The sequence below is a fragment of the Myotis myotis genome, unplaced genomic scaffold (assembly GCF_014108235.1).
Source record: "Myotis myotis isolate mMyoMyo1 unplaced genomic scaffold, mMyoMyo1.p scaffold_m19_p_16, whole genome shotgun sequence".
NCBI lineage: Eukaryota > Metazoa > Chordata > Mammalia > Chiroptera > Vespertilionidae > Myotis > Myotis myotis.
In genome coordinates this window covers 13,882,485-13,900,513 of record NW_023416320.1, presented here as the reverse complement: position 1 = coordinate 13,900,513, position 18,029 = coordinate 13,882,485, and the positions used below count along the sequence as shown (strand labels likewise).

The 18,029-nt window shown below is 32.4% G+C and overlaps 1 protein-coding gene across 36 annotated transcripts in view; it reads right to left on the bottom strand.

The window, feature by feature from the left end:
• The window catches only part of RIMS2 (regulating synaptic membrane exocytosis 2), a 342,905-nt gene that overhangs the window by 116,129 nt on the left and 208,747 nt on the right, over positions 1-18,029 (bottom strand). For 5 of the 36 annotated variants that reach the window (XM_036338001.1, XM_036338008.1, XM_036338006.1 and 2 more), the window contains one exon: positions 3,954-3,986. The exons of 27 other annotated variants lie outside the window; for them this stretch is intronic. In XM_036338001.1, the coding sequence (XP_036193894.1) occupies positions 3,954-3,986 (33 nt within the window). Of the gene's footprint in view, positions 1-3,953; positions 3,996-13,214; positions 13,297-18,029 lie in introns of those variants that run through there. 4 more of the 36 variants (XM_036338005.1, XM_036338013.1, XM_036338016.1 and 1 more) reach the window with 3 other exon arrangements.

Below are 18,029 nucleotides of genomic sequence, written 5' to 3'. Positions count from 1 at the left end.
TGAAATATTTTCATGGCACTGGAATAAGAATTTCAGAAATAACCTTCCCTTTATATAAGCCAATCATGTATATAATAGTTTAGTATGCTATTATGATACCTACAGAATGACTTGAGCCTAGTATAGCCGAATAGATTATTTGGGTATTTTATAAGGGTACTAGAGGCCCGATGCACGAAATTCATGCAAGAGTAGGCCTTTCTTCCCCCGGCTGCCAGCACTGGCTTCCCTCTGGCCACCGGCAGGCACCCGGGACCTGGGCTTCCCTCGCAGCCCTGGTTTCGTCCGGAAGGTCGCCCGGAAGGACATCTGGTCTAATTAGCATATTGTGCTTTTATCATTATAGATTTAATAGTTTCTGCTTTAGATTTTTATTTCTATCTTAATCAAGACCCATTTTCATTATTTATACATTAAACCTGTAATTTACTGTAATTCTGAGCAATATGTATGTTGTGTGTGTTAAAAATATCTTGAGAGGAGATCTGAAAGTTTGAATAATTTAAAAAATGTTAAAAAATATCATTTTGGCAACCTGCCATAGACTTTTTAAAAAATTTCTCTCATCTTTAAAACAGCCCTTCAGTCCTACATGAGAAAAGTGGTAGCCCACACTTCTTTTGTTTGTTTTTCTTTCTAGGCATTTATTTGCTTACTCTTGAAATAGTTTTTTGTTTTTTTGTTTTTATCTTGGCAGGTCATTTGTTTTTATTCTTCTGTTGATTGAAAGTAAACACACACACACAAATGATCAATTCTCTTTTACCAATGAATACTTAAGATCACACAGGCCTTTGAGTCTCATACTTTATTGCTCACCAACATGTTTCTTTATAAGGCAATAGAGAATAAGGCATAACTTATTTGATTGTTCTTCAAAGGAAGCATAATATGTTTTTAAAAAGTATCTAGACTTAAGTAGTTTGCCTTATTTCTGGTGCCACAAATAAGTAACGAAAATGGTAGTAAGTACAGTCTAATGCTTACCTCTACCATTAAAATTATTTTCTCTCTATTTTTAAACAAACAGAGATGGGTTAGATTATCTAAACCCTTTAGTAGTTCATTGTTTATAGATTATTGATATATTAAATTTAAATTCAAAACGTGTGATTTTTCTAAAAACAAGCATAAATCATAAGGAAAGAGCTACATAAGTATATCTGTCTGTTAAAATAAACTTTTGATATAACTGTTTTCGTAGTAATAAATTAAGAGCTACCATTTTTTGATTATTTAGTGTGGACAAAACTCTGCAATAACTTCTTTATAGATATTATTTTCATTTTTTTCCAAATTACAAAAATATAGAATATTTGTAACTGTAAATCCTCAGATGAGGATTAATAAGAAAAATAAAAATAAAAGTATTTGTCAGATGAAATTTCATAAGAGTAAGAAGAAAAAGTGTAAACATTAATAAAGCTCACTAAACTTGATTATGATTTGCGAGGGCTACAATCAATGTTTTTTGGTGCTTCATAATGTGTGCTGAACTCCATTCCTCAGTGACTATACTGGGATCCATTAACACAAATGAAGATCCTATGATTTTGGTGTAAAACATAAACATACGCTTCAATTTAATATGTCAGGGAAAAGATTAACCTTATGAAATTATGTTTCCATCACATTTGGGTTGAAGTATTAATAGCTTGTGTTCATGAGAAAAATACCAACTTATTCATTAGAGATGTGATCGCTTAATACAGATGTTACATTTTATTGGTCACAAACTCCAGTACGTTTCTGAAATGCCTTAACTTCCGGTAACTTTTATTGAACAAGTGAAATCCGTTCTGAGTTGCTTGTTAGAAAATTTACTCCTTTCTCTTCTAAAATTAGTTCCTTTTCTTTCTGAAGCTTTTCTTATTATCTTCTCTGTCATTCTTTCTTTACTTCTTATTTCCTTTGAAACAGAATGCACTTGTCTTCATTTATTTCTAGGCTTAGGAGAATGTGTGGAAGCCTAAATTCCAGTGTTAGTTAATACAGACCCAGTTCCAACCTAACAGTGTTAGAGGCCTACCACTAGAACTGAGAGAACTCACTCTTCAGCTTCCTCATGCCAGGAGAAAAGGCAGTGCCATAGAGCTGCAGCTACCACTGCAGTGGCTGCAGTTGTCAGACGATCATTTACTCTACAAAGTGTTCCCCCTGATATCTCCAGTGCCCACCTGGCACCACACATAGTTGTTACAATACTAGAGGCCCGATGCCTGAAATTCATACAAGGGCCTTGGCCCTAGCCCCCCGCCCCCCACCGCCACCTTGGCCAGGGGTCTCTACCACCTCTGTCTCAGCCCCTGCCCACTGTGGCTTTGTCCGGAAGGAAGGGCGTCCGGTCTAATTAGCATATCATGCTTTCATTATTATAGATTACTCACTATATTTCCTATGCTATACTTTACATCCCCATGACTACTTTGTAACTCCCAATCACAGTTTTTGTTTTTCCCCTAAAACTTATATTCCCTCTCGATACATGTACCACCATCTCTCCAAACGTCAGTCACCTGAGATTTTTACCTTATTCCTCCTTTCTCTGCATTGATAATATCTAATCTGTAACTAAGCCTTTAAATAACCTTTGATGTACCAATTGCCTCTACTGATACTTTAATTCAGCTCATTATCATCTCTTAACTGACTGATGAATTATCCTCATAAATTATCTTTCTGCTTATAGTGCACAGGTACATTTTTTAAAATATAGCTTCTAATCTTTCCAGAAAGAAACATCTGATCTTGTTCCTCCCCTACTTTATGCTTCAATAACCTACACCATCTTCAGACCCCTTCCCTGCCTACGTTTCTGAACCTGTTTGAATTATTTTGCCTATATCATTTCTCCTCCCTGAAATGCTTTCTACACATAAGGCCAACATCTTTCTAGTTTTTTACATGCAACTCAAAGGTCATTTTGTCTATGAAGTCTTTCTTGAACTAATATCTACCCTTTTCAGGTGGAAGTGATCACACTTTGTGATTCCACTAATATATATGAAATGTTAAATATATAGATATATAATTTCTCATTATACCTGTAATATTATTGTGTTTACTTGACAGACCCACATTAGAAAAGCCCACAAGAATAGGGGCTGTATTGTGCCCTGTTATTTCCAGCACCTTGAACAGTACCACACGGCAGGTGCTTAAAAAATGAATGTTCAATGGCCTGGCTGGGTGTGGGTTGGTGGTTGAGATTTCCTGTCAAGGCACATACCCAGGTTGAGGACTCCATGCCCAGTAGGGGACACGCAGGAGACAACCGACTGATGTTTCTCATCAATGTTTCTATTTCTCTCTCCCTTCTTCCTCTCTCTGTAAAAATCAATTAAAAAATTTTTTTTAAATGAGTGTTGAATGAATGTTCAAGTTTTACTGCAAGTGTTACTTCTTCCATGAAGCCTGTCTGGCCATTTAGTTAAAATAAATTTTATTTGACTTTATACCTTTGTTAGAGTCACCCACATTGGCACACAAACATAACATGTTACTCACATATTTTAACTTCTCAATGATACTGATAGCTTAGGGCATGTAGGTCTTTCATATTTTCCACAGTTTAGCACATTGCCGAACTCATGATAGAAATAAAATGCTTTTGTTATTATATAAAAAAGAGTGGAGCACAAGTTTTAAGTCTAAAATAAGTTGAAGAGCAAATTATAATTAACTTATGTAATCTAACTGATCATAAATATATATGGGAGGAAATCTCTCTATATATAACACAAAAATTAATCATTTTATTTTCACCCATCTAATAGGAGCAGCTGTTGTTAAAAGTTGACTATACAACTACCTAAAATGAAAATACCTAAAAGAGTTTAACATTTTGTTATATTAGGGGAGAATGCAAAATTAAATTTAAAAAATAGTAAAACTTCCTAAGGTAAGTTAGCTAAATAAAAAAATAGCAGAGAAAAGCAGTAGAAGAGACAGACCTGAATGTCTTCTCCTGGTGGGGTCCACGTCTTCTGTGACCACATCGTGTAATGACAGACATAGACAAAGGAGATGGGTGTGAGTGGAGATACTCAAAGGGTAAAAGTGACACGCAAGGAAAGAGCCCAAATCATTTGGAGAAAGAATCCTGTGCATAATGGTAGGAAAGATATAATCAAACACATTCTATAAAAAAAAGGGAAGAACTGATGATGAATTGGTTAAGCTACTATGGGTTAGTAGGATCAGAGAAATAAAGTTAGTGTAGAGAAAAAGCGGATTCAAAAGGTTATAATTATTTGTGGACAGCCAATCCTGATCACTGATGCTGAAGGAAGAGACCGTGAATAAAAACCATGTTACTAGTGTGACCATATTGTTTAAGGCGTTACTGAGTCCATTTAGGATCAGTGAAAATCCTTTTAGGATTTTTAATTATCACGTAAAAAATAAAATTTAATTGAAACATCTTCAAAGAGAGCAATAAAAATAGTTCCAACAGATTTTATGCTTTTTAAATTTCCCAAATAGATCAGTGCACGCATGAAAATAAAGTACAGTCATCAGGCCAACATTTACTAAATGATTTCAGTACAGCAAAATATCATAACATATGATGGAGAGTAACAAATATAATAAAATTCATTATGAGAAGAGTAGCTGAAATATATGGCTTTATGTAAATATTAAAAATTCAAATTAACCTTCAATTTAGGCCAATTTTATTGGATTGGATTCCCTGATAATGCTTATTTATTAAGAAAGTTCTTACAGACACCACATCGATCACTGATGTTTCTCTCTTCAAATCTGCCCATCCAAATCCAACATCTACTATAACAGATATGGCACACATTTTGGAAACAGTCTTTCCCCATTGGCTGTAGAGAAGTTCGAAAGACATTTTAAACAGTGATTGAAAGCAGGAAAGGTCTGCTAAATTCAGCATTCAAAAAAAAATTCTTCCAAAGATATTAGTGAATTAGTGTTAGTATGATCGACACATGAACACAACATAACAAAACCGAAATCTCCTATTTCAATTACCTACTTAAGCTTTAAATCAGGTACCACAAAATTCTTAAATAAAACCACTACATTCACTTCTGCAATAGTTGTATCATAGTTTATAGAAGACCATATTGTATCAAACTGCACTTGGAATACTGGTATATTGGAATTATAACTCTTTAGAGCATTTCTTCCTATAACCAATTTCTCTCTTTTCCTGAATATTGAGAAAATGAAAACTTTCCACTAGGATAACATACATGACCAAAATGTTTTTCTTATGAGAAAAAGGAATCCTCGTATGAAATATAGAGAACTGAAAAGGATAACACATTTTGAAACTTAATAATGTAATTTTGATTATTATACAAGTACATCTTTGACCTATCCATAATGAGACACTAAATCTCATCATAATTATAGTACAACCCAAACTCTGTTCATAGGATTGACCTCTAGAACATTATTGTACTCATACATTAATATGATATATGCCATATTTTTCCATCCCCAATCCATCCATTTCTCAAAGAAAAGGTAGAAAAATCAGAGATATATTAATATCATAGGACAGCTGAATTGTATTATATCTTGCATTCTTTCTCCTATGCAAAATTTCACTACAGACATATTTATTATACTACTAAAATAGTTTCCTCACATGTTAAAATAAAATTGGCATAAAGTGGATAAAGTAACTGCTTATACATATTCCATCTCTAAGAAAACATTTTTTGGTATAAAACATAAAAACAACAAATATTTCTTTCTCTACCTACTATTTTCCTGTATCTTGGATTATTTTATAATGGCGCTGCAGGAATGTTTTCTATGTTATATGGGTTCAAACATTCAAAGTTCTTCTCAAACCAATCATTAATTTTAGAGAATAACTGAGACACATAGAATTCAAGTGACTTACCCAAGGTCACAAAACAAGTTCAGTGGCAGAACCAGAAATAGACAGAGGTCTCCTGATTACAGGCCAACTTTCTTTCTACTAGATGCTATATGTCCCAACAAAAACGTGAAATAAAACATCAAACAAGGAAAAAGCAAAAAAATATTCTCATGGTGATACCCGAACTTGACATTTTATTATATAGCATTTAATTAGAATGTTTTTAAAAAGAGGAACATGCTATAACTATGCAAGTAATTCACCAATGCTTTTACTCTTTGAGGAATATGGTAACACTTAGCACCAATAAGTTAACATTTTAAGAAAGTTATACGAAATTTTTACTACATCAAAGGATGAAAATGAAAGATTTGACAATGATCTCACTACCAACTGTAAGTGCCCATTAAATAATTTTTTCATCATTTATGTGAGAGGTCCCATTAATAGATCTTAACTAGTCTTATATAAAAATAATTTAACTTTAATTAGCAGATATAATATTCATTTAAATCATAAAATCTCAATGTACCAAATATATTAAAATCTTTATTGGATTTCTTGTCTTCCTGTGATTAGCTTTTATTATAAACTATTTTATGAAAACAGCTTTTTTTTAAAAAGAGAAACATAGTCAACTAATATTATTTGAACAGCCATATCTTATTTAAATGGCAATAAAATATAAAGACTTATTTCACGTATGTTATTGTAATGAATCAGACTTCAGTGAACCTTAAGAAGCTAAGCATACCCCTCCACTCTTCCTATCTCCCCTCTTTTCCTTAATTGTTACTTTGCCACAAACATTCTACTTTTCAGTGCTGTTAATGGTAGTTCTAATGAGAACTCTTTCCAATGGTTCATTTCACCAATAACCGGTTGGAGTAATTAAGGGCAGTAAAAGTATACCCTTTCTTAGTGTCCATTACTGTCACATCTATGGCAGGTTATTAGTTTTAGACTTAAGAATTATAAAGACTTGCCCTGACCGGTTTGGCTCAGTGGATAGAGCGTCAGCCTGCGGACTGAAGGGTCCCAGGTTCGATTCCGGTCAAGTGCATGTACCTTGGTTGCAGGCACATCCCCCGTAGGGGGTGTGCAGGAGGCAGCTGACTGATGTTTCTCTCTCATCAATGTTTCTAACTCTATCCCTCTCCCTTCCTGTCTGTAAAAAAATCAATATATTTTTTTAAAAAAGAATTATAAAGGCTTTATAAAGGAGAATGCCCAGTATTTTTTTGTTGTTGTTCATTCAACCATATGAACTACAAAAGAGAAATAAAATATTTTCATATAATATACTGAAATAGATGACATTTATAAAGTATCATTTTATCACTTATAGTAAGTAGCATTTCATCACTTATAGTAAGCTATTTTTGAACAAACATTTTAAAATTTAAGGTACCATCCAGGTGCAAGCTATGAAAAGAATGGGCTTTTAGTCAAGTAAAGTAGTATAACATTTTTTATATATAAGAAAGTTGTCTGTATTGGTCCTTCCAATAAAAACAATCTACTGAAAATAAACAGATACATAAAGTAATCAGTGTCATTAAGATATTTGGTTAGCTCATGAGAATTAACATAATGGTGACTTTATATAAAATTGTGTGAACCCAAAATTTTCCCTTGTCAATATAATGAATTACCTATTACATTACAACTGAATATATTAAGTTCAAACAAAAATAATAATTTGTAATCAACTTAATTTAAAAAGGCACATACAAGGGGGTCATGTTTATCCATAAATGCAAGTCTTTAACAAGGGCGCATGACACTATTTGAAACTTCATTGAGTGGCTAATGTTCCCATTTATCAACATTGACAACAGACATACAATTGGTCCTACTATCAGATTTAATTGCACCTGAGTAAACATATGTCCTAAAGGACCAAGCATTTGTTAAAAAGATTCCTAACAATGAAAGAGAAGTCTCAAGACTTTCAGTGTATATTAGCATTTACATATTATTAAAAGCTGATCATACAATGATACTTTTTTAAGGGCAGAGGAGTCTACGTTGGGAGCAGGAACCTTTCAAAATGAAACCTAATTAAGCATTTACTTAGTAGGAGCCTCAATGACACAAAGATCAGGATAGACCTAGAATATAAAACCCAAATGTTTGGCAAGTTTACTGATTTCAAACCAATACTTCTCTACTGTGACAAGAATCTGCTGAAAAATCCCTCAATCCAAGTATTTGAATTGACTTTTAAAACTAATTATAACTATCCATAATTGTCAACAACCATAAAGTTATTGATATTGAACATTTACGATAAATTATACTTATTAAAATAAGCAAGGTACAATATTTAAAAATATTTCCCTATTTTTATAAGCTTGCTAAAAGTTTATCTTTTAAATGCCTTCTTTCCTATTCCTAAGCTGTGCTGTTTTTTTTTCTCATTCTGTCCTTGAAGTCTGATATCCAATGCAATTTTAAACACAGCAGGAAAACAGAGCATGTATTGAGGGAGTTTAAAATAATTAATTTTCCAGCTATAGCACACAACCTATCATATGACAGTCACTAAAGTACAAATTTGGCCTTATAAATTTATCTGTATGTTCAGAGGAAACTGAACCAACTTTAAATGAGCAATTAAACTCATAAATCATGAATTTCCCTTTACTTACAGGAAAACATGCTTGTTAACAAAGAACACTATGTCTAAGGATGTCGGTAGATTTAGTTACAAGATTCTATCAGTTAATTTGTGTTGTACAAAATATTTACTTTGTTATACATCAATATATTTTTCTGTCTAAAATAAAATACTTTTGCTGAAACCGGTTTGGCTCAGTGGATAGAGCGTCGGCCTGCGGACTGAAAGGTCCCAGGTTCGATTCCGGTCAAGGGCATGTACCTGGGTTGCGGGCATATCCCCGGTAGGAGATGTGCAGGAGGCAGCTGATCGATGTTTCTAACTCTCTATCTCTCTCCCTTCCTCTCTGTAAAAAATCAATAAAATATATTTTTAAAAAAATAAATAAATAAATAAATAAAGTAAAATACTTTTATTCTATAATAATCCAGAAATAATTAGAAATTACCAACCTCCTAATATTGACCTGGAACAACCTTAATTCTTCTTTCCAGGCTAGATGGTTTATATTAGCATCTAATTAGATGACTAATTTAGAATACTGATTTAGACTGACATAAATTATTTTTACTTTTAAAATATATCAAACTATTCAAGAATAAAAAAACAAACAAAAGTCTGTTACATCAAAATACTAAAAAAAAATTTAAAGCCTAAAATTCACTAATAAAATGCACCTTTGAATATTTACTTTTCCTTAAGATAAATTTTAAAAGTATCATTTTAAAGGTAAAACTAAGAAAAAAGCCCCTACCTTCTCTACAGTTATAGATCTATAAGAAATATAACATGGAAAAGTCAATTTTGAAAAAGTAATGGCTAATATAAGGTGTCCCCCAAAATGTATACACACACTTGGAATAATTATAAAGGCAATGTTTATAAAATACATTTAATTTTCAAAATTGAGCTATAAGCTGTTAAACTATGTATATAGTTTTTGGACCACCCTGTATATTAAGCAAATCATATAACGCTAAACCTAGTGACTTAAGCACACAAGAAGTTATAGTAAGTAGTAGAACATAACTCATAGCTTTGAATATTTTCAATTTCCAAAATACTATACAATCAACACAGCAACTCAGCAAAGTGTTTCACTGCCCTCAGTCTTCCAGATAAACATATTTTCCAAATAAGATAAAGCAAGGTAAATTGCATTGTCATGGCTCAGGGTAACTACAGTAAGGGCAGCAAATTAATTCAAGATTTCCCTAAATGTAGCATATCTTACACTTAGAAAATAACAATTCATGGTGGATTATTCTTTCAATAAATAGGAGCAGTTAATCTTCAAACAAATTAGAAATCCTTTAAATTTATCTCAAAGTAGATTCTGAACTATTTAGTTCCTCTCACTTAGAGGAACTGAGAAAATATATGTTCTAAAACATTCCTTCAGTCTAACCAGAGTTAGTTTTCTTACCAGATGTTTTTGTAGGATGAGTTTAGAAAAACATGCGATAAAATATTTTATGTACAAATGCGCTCTTTTCTCAGACACATTCCTAATTACTTTAAGAACAGCTAAACTCAAAGTAAATACTCTAATAAAGTTCAATAAGATTACAGTTTCCTTTCAATGTTTAATAACACTGCATTATCATAGACCATAGGATTCTACTTTAGAATCAGATTGCTCATTGGAAAACAAATAAACAACAGATCTGCCCTCCTCATGCATCCTTGATTTGCATGAAGAATGTTCTGTTAACTTTACGGCCTAAACAATATCTAATCTTCATTCCCCAGCAGGAAGCCATTTAGTGATTTACTCTAAACATTATACATAATACCTGGGGTTTAAAATCACTTGATTTTAAATAAGCCTGTATTTTATGCTTGCACCAAACATATTAATTATTTTGCCCAGGGATCCTCATCAATCCTGCTTCAGTTAGAGGCACTGAAAACAAATCACCTCTTGCCCTGGCTATCCTCTTAGGACAGCGTAGTTCAGGGATGTCAAGATTCTTCTTCAAAATAAGTCCATAATACTTAAAGTCCATGCAAATATTGGTTAACTCATATTTTCTAGCCAACACAATACCCCTTAGCCCTTCAGTTCTATCGTGTTATATTTAAAATAAAAATTACAAGTGATCTTTATACTCTTAGTATACATCATAAAAATGGTCAGATACCAGGTATTCTTATTGCACAACCTTTCATAACACAGCAATAAAAAAATACAGCAATATATGCTATTGCTACAGAGCCAACCTTGCTCTCAGGTTTGGGCTGAAGTCCTCCAAACTTTTTCTAATACCACAAGTTCCCTACAATAATCCTCTAACAACAACCCTTCGACAATTAACGGATTCAGTGAATAAAAATTACATTTTAAACAAAGGCTACAATGAATAGATTTTTAATATCATAAATGTACTTAAATATAAATTAAAGAATGCCCCCAAAGACGTCTCTGCAAAGCCCAAGCTCATAAACATTATTGAAATGTAATTCACCCACCTGACGTCCCACTATCTTCCTCCTCTTTTATCACTCCAAAGTTCCAGTGATTAAGCATATTCTATACATAGCCTACCTTTATTTCAGAAATAAATACAACTATTTATGGAAAACTACAATTTAACATGGCATTTACGGCTTTAGCATATTGCATACTTACTCATGACATTAAGAGTTTGAATATCCAGGAATTTCCTAACACATAGGAAAATGCACAGTTGCCAAAATAGAAAAATGTATAAACATTTTAAACCATAACATTAAGGCATTCTAATTATATTAATTTTCCTCTATTATACACATAGTTTATATTTAATTAGAGGACTTAAGTGGTAAGAAAAATATATGCTAAATACAAAGAATACACAAAAATTAACATTATATAAAGGTGATATTTTTTAAAAATTGGTGACATTTTTTTAGCCAAACATTGCATTGTTTCATGATTTCAATGTACAATATAATTTATTTACATAAATATATATGGCCACAAACATATCCATGTACTCAGACATGAGAGCAAACAGGACAAACAAATAAATAGTAGTTCATGACCAGGAAAACCCACATCACACAATATAGCAAGGAGAGATTTTCAAAGAAATGATATTTGTTATATAAATCACAACATATAACTAATTTCATACATACTTTTTTTACTTCTTAAATCACCTTAAATATACTAATATATAATAATATGCTACTTTCTTTTCCAAAAAAGGAGTGATTTTATTTAAAAATTTGAAAAAAACATGTAAGATATTTTCTTACAAGTTTATGAATATGTTAAAATTCCAAATACAAAATCCAATTCATTTTAATAAATTTTCAGTATGTAACTGTTTTTACTATAAGAGAATTTACAGATTAAGTCATTTGAACTATGGCATTTTTCCTTGCTTTCTAAACTTATGTCGTGTAATACTTTTTTCTCAAAGCACCCTATTCTCCTTTATAGCTGTATCACAATTGTAGTAACTTAATTATTAGTATAATTTTTAACTTGTGTATTTTTGCAGAATGTAAACTGTATGAGGGCAATTACTGCATCTATCTTATCTACCCCAATAACTCAGAGCCAAACACAATGCCTGGCATACAACAGGATAGCAACTGATATTCGTTAATAAAAGTTAGTTTAATTTATACATTCACAGATTTTAAAATATAGGTTTTTAGAGACATAACAGGAAATGAGTCACATTAACACTGTTACTATAGGCACACTTTAATGCTACTTAGCCCTTCAGTTCAATAGTGTTATATTTAAAATAAAAATTGCAAGTGTCCATTTTTATAATATTATCAAAAACTCCATTTGTTTTCTAAAATTTTGAATGAAATTTTTGATGTACTCTCACTCTCACTCAATTATTAATTAAAAGTAATACTGCCCTAACAGGTTTGGCTCAGTGGATAGATCGTCAGCCTGCGGACTGAAAGGTCCCAGGTTGGATTCCGGTCAAGGGCATCTACCTTGGTTGTGGGCACATCCCCAGTAGGGGTGTGCAGGAGGCAGCTGATCGATTTTTCTCTCTCATCGATGTTTCTAACGCTCTATACCTTCTCCCTTCCTTTCTGTAAAAAGTCAAAAAAAAAATTTTTTTTTTAAAGTAATACTGATATTCAGTTGATTGTGTCTGCTTTTAATCCTGGTTCAATTTTGTGTCTTCTAGTAATCATATCTCCTCAGAGAGAGGAGAGGAAAATAAAGTCACTTTATTTCAACTCATTGGTAGAATTAATGATTTGAAAAGAATCTTTATCAAATTAATATATTATGCTATTATTCCTTGTTGTTGGCAATATTTTTAGCGTCAGAAGTTGTAAACAAATCATTACCAATATGTAGTTTAATCCCTCAGCATTTGCAATGAGAAAGAAAGAACGGCCTATAGACACAATTTAAAGAATATACTGAGCTTACTATGGTACTTTTTAGGAAAGCAAATGTCTCTTCATGAAGACACTTTAATTTGAGTTAAAAGGACCAAATATATAAATGATCATTAGTGCTTACATTTGTCACTTTTTTCCTAAGGAAGTAATCCTAATAATAAAATAGTCATTCTTTTTAACTTTCTAAATACATTTTAAATAAAGTGTCCACCACTCTAATATAAACAGGCTCTACAAGCTATCAGGTTCACACCAAAATGAGAGAAATGGGGAACAGGCACACACGCATTACAAAGCATGAAATGCAACGCTTATCCTCTCATGCTTCCCGCGGTTTTCCACATCCTGACAAACCTGGCTCTGACTGCTGTTTCTTTTGCGGCAATGGTATGTCATCATTTATTGTACCATTCACCTTTTCCTGCTGGTCTTCCCATGTAACTTCTACTATGAATAAAAAAGAATAATCAGAGCTTGTCAGAAACATTGGGTAATGTTCATAACAAGAACCTAAAAATACTTCAGGGATTTAAAAAAATGATTTACCCCCTATATTCTCCCGTAAATTTTCAGTCATGTGTAGTTAATGTCTTAGATATACAAATGTGACATTTGAATTTTTTATAATAGATTTAAAAAATCCAAAGCACTAAAACTCACTTCCAATAAAATGAACGAGCTGAAGGTATGAAGAAAATGATTAAACTGATTTGACAAATACGTTTTTTCTTAGTTGATATTAATGATAATAATTTTAGAAATGAATATTTTGCTAAACACTGTTTTCTGTGATGAAATGAAATGTGTATATGAAATTAAAATGCACAAATTTCGTACATATCAAGAGAAATTAGATTTTAATATAGGACAAGATAAAATGGCTATTTTACTACCATATTTAGTACTTTCATTAAATGACAGAAAAATGTGTTATGGGATATGGTTTCAAACAAATTAGTAATAGTTTAGTATCATCGAATATGAGCTACCTGGCTTATTTAAGATTATTTAGAATTATTTGTAGTGTGGCCTAATATTCATTCATTCAATAATATGTACTCAGCACCTATAACAATCCAGGCATATCTAAGGCACTGGGGATACAAGAGCAAACAAAAGAGACAAAAATCCATGCTCTCATAAAGTCTATATTCTAATGGAGAAACAGATTATAAATAAGAAAAACAAGTATGATACTTTATGGCTTGGATATTGATAAGTACTAAGAAGACAAATGTGAAGTAGGTAAGAAGTAACAAAAGGCTTAGGGTCTGACGAAAGTTTGAAGAGGGTAGTCATAGAAACCCCCACGAAGAAGGCACATTTTGATCAAGAACTTAAGGAAGTAAGGGAGCTGTATGTTGACTTGAGGAGAGGGCAATGCAGGCAGAAGAACAGCACTTGCAAATATCCTCAGGTGGGAGCATGTTGGAAATGTTCTAGAAAAGCATCCTGGACGTGAACGGGAGGCCTCCAGGGCTAACGCAGGGTGGAAAAGGGGGAAGTGGTAGAAGGTGGGATTAATGAAATGGCAGTGTGGGGAGTACAGATCATTGCAGGTCACGTATCAATAGGGTCACTGGTCGCCACTTAACTTTCCTCTCGTAGCAGCATTCGTGAACACTTAGGTATATACTGGCCTATACTTTTGTTCGCGTTTCTAAATCTACACAGTAAGTCATGTAGACAGTTACTATCTACGTCCATTTTAATCTCTGGCCATAAATAGTGGAATCCTAACATTTTATAATATTAAGCTAAAAAATATAACTAGGAAGATGAAATCACTGTCCAAAAATGGAAAAATATGCTATATTGCAACATCAAATATAAGATACTGTAGACACAATGCTGTTTTTGATTACTTATACTGCTAGAATTGACTGGTTAAGTACTGTATAAGAATTACCCACTCCTAGACTTTATTAATAGACATTTTATTAAATGCTATTAATAATTAGACACTTTATACCGGTCCAACATCAATCAGCTACCGAAAGAAAACAAACCGCTTGCTTTGGGATCATTTTATAAAGTTACACCTGGGTATGTAGCTGACAGCCTAATTTTCTAATTAGTAAATAACTGATAAAGATGCAATATAGGGTGACCAAATAGTAAGCAATCTGGATAAAGATGCTATATATCAATCAATGGCTAATGGAAGATAAATCTTAAAACCTTTAAAGAATATAGAAATTTTCTGATGAATTCCAAGACTTTAGTACAGCCTCCTTTAGTTATAAGAACAAAGGACTCATATATTCCTTAGTCAAAGTTAATCTGTAGTAACACAAAAATAACAAGACTAATTTTCCCATTTTAGGGAAAATAATAAGCTCATCAACAATAAAGTATTGTTAAATCTGAATGATCTGCACTTTTAGTTTCCTACCAAAAAACAATATGAAAGATTTTACAAGCACTACAGAGTTGTTCAAAGTGAAATTTTCTAAACTCCTAGATGTTTGTTATTTTGAAAAGTTGTTTCTCCTTCCATCATTTGATAGTTTGTGAAGTTCCAGAAATAGAAGGCATGCTACCTGTTAAAATAAGATTGAGTATGTAGAAGCAGAAATGGCTTGTTTTGAAATGGGCCAGCCGATCTGTAAATTGGCAGAAAGCATCTTCTGAAGTGTGAGGAAACATTTCTTAAGGTATAACATTTTTAATTTCCAAAGACTTTCTTTGAGTCATTTGTCTTATGTTGACAGAGTGAAATTAACAAGTATTTGTTGAAAGTATATGCCAGTGGGGAAAAAAGCCCCACAGCCATAAATTTATAGATACTAGCCATTACAACAAAGAAAGAAGACCAAGATCAAGGCTATCAATGATTGATAGGAGAGGTAATATATGTTACTAGCCTGAGCCAGAAATGGTGAATTTTAGGAACATTTCTGCTTTTAATGAGGTTTATAATCTTAAGCAAGTTTCATAAAATCTCTGGCCACTAATCTGGTATATTTGAAGTGAGAAACTTGGTTTTAAAAATTTCTAAGGTTATTTCTGTGCTAAAATTACAGTTCCTCTTGCTTCTTAGGATTCTAGACTGATTAGTCAGATTTTGTGGAAGAGGAACTCTACCAGAGATGATGAAATTAAGACACTTAGAATTTAGAAGATTTTCCATAAGTCCTAACTATGGCTATTATTAAACCCTATATCAGAACCCAAGTGTTTATTTTAAAACAGATTTAAAGTCATAAAAAGAACAGAATTGACTAGTGAATCATTAATTCATTTATCACCCCAAAAAACAATGTCAAGAGCTACCCATATGTAGCCCTCTTTGAATTTATGGGTCAGAGAATTAAAATAAAACATTTAAAGAAATTAAAAGATGCCTAGTTTTACATCAGAAAAAAATGTTCAAATTGTTTGAAAGTTGCTTTAATTACATTAAACAAAATAGCAAAAATATCACTGATCATGTGTTTTTTTATGAACAGACTATTGTGGTAATTTTAAAACGAAAAGTCTTCTTAATGTTAGATAATAAAGATCTAATAATTAAAACTTAAGTACAAAGCGCTAGCTCATGACAGTGTGTATTTACTACCTGAGAATAAAGAGTAAAAATCGGAGATATATAATGCAATTTAATTGGTATGATTACCTTGAATAAATATATATCAAATGCCTCAGATGCAAATGATGAATCCATTCAAGTACAGAAAGAAATTTATTCTAAAGGATACATTCTTTAACTAATACTTTTATTACTTTACAAATGCAGTAGTAAATATTCAGTTGTGAATTTAATTTGTAGATGGAAAGCTTGAAGATTGATTTGATACATATTAGATAATTTGAAGAACAATTTTACTCATTATGACTTAACTTTGACGTGAGCTTTTTAAGTGATATTTTAAAAGCCCTCATTTCTACAAAATAACTATATACCTGGCTAGTCTTCATTACACCATGTAGCCAACACTATGATTTAAATAGTACGAATTCCTATATTAGCAAGATTATATTTATATAACACGATATGTTTCAATGTGTTTTCACATACAACCTCATATTTGATCCTATAAAACAGAAAGGACCTTCTATTAGGTGGTATGTACAGGTAAGAAGACAGAGCTGATTAATAAGGATAAGAGCTGAATAGCCACCCTAGTTTACAAACAATTTCACAGGCATTACCTCATTTGATTCTCAAAGTAGCATATGAAAATGAAAGAAATATGCTAAGATTACCTCTTCTCAGATTAACTAACTTGGATAAGGGCCTAGAGTCAGGCAGTTGGTATATTGTAAAGGCAGACCTTGTGTCAAGGTTCTAAACCTGTGATTTCTCTAGTACCATCTCCCTTTCCTATTGTTATTTTCAACAGCAAACAGAAGATGGCTTTAGAATTGTATCTGGGAAGTCGACAATGAAATGGCTTCAACAATGGCTAACCTTTTCTGGAAGAAATGAGGAAGGAGGTTCTTTCCCAAGTCAATTAGTCTATTTAGATTTTTGAAGTATAGAAGAAATAAAATGAGCAGAAGGAGAAAAAAAGTAAAATGAGGATCTGCAAATCCTACCACCCTAAATGGTATCCAACTCCTAGAATGCCTACAGAAGCAAGCATCGTTACTAAGACCATTAAAATGATCACTTTTGGTTCCTTTGTAAACCAGTTTTCCCCCTTTTTTCACCCTTCCTTCCTCTCTTCCTTTCTTTCTTATATATAAGTTTCTCTATATTTTAAATAATGTAGGCAACTGTACATTAAGGCTGAAAGGGACAAAATATTTCCCTTTAGTCTCATTATGCATCTTTAGGCACATGACTTTTTAATAGGCAACTTGGTAGGGTTTAGTCTATAATCCCACCAGTGTTCACCCACTAACAGCAAATTAGGAGGTTGTATCTGTTAAGTTTTCTAAAACCAACCAACCAACTAACAACAACATAAACCATAGGTTGGAAACAAAACTATTAGAGACTTTTGACATTCTTAGCCACATATCCAAAAACACTTATTGTGTTAAAGTCCTTAGGGAATATTTTACTTACAGAAGAAGGAACTGAGGTCCACAGAATGAAAGCCTTGCCAGAGGCCATAAACTTCGCAGTAGAATTGAGCTCATGACCCAAGTACTGATTTCAATGTCATTCTCTAGATACTATACAACTGGAAAAGTCCTACTGATGTAAACAGTTCTCTG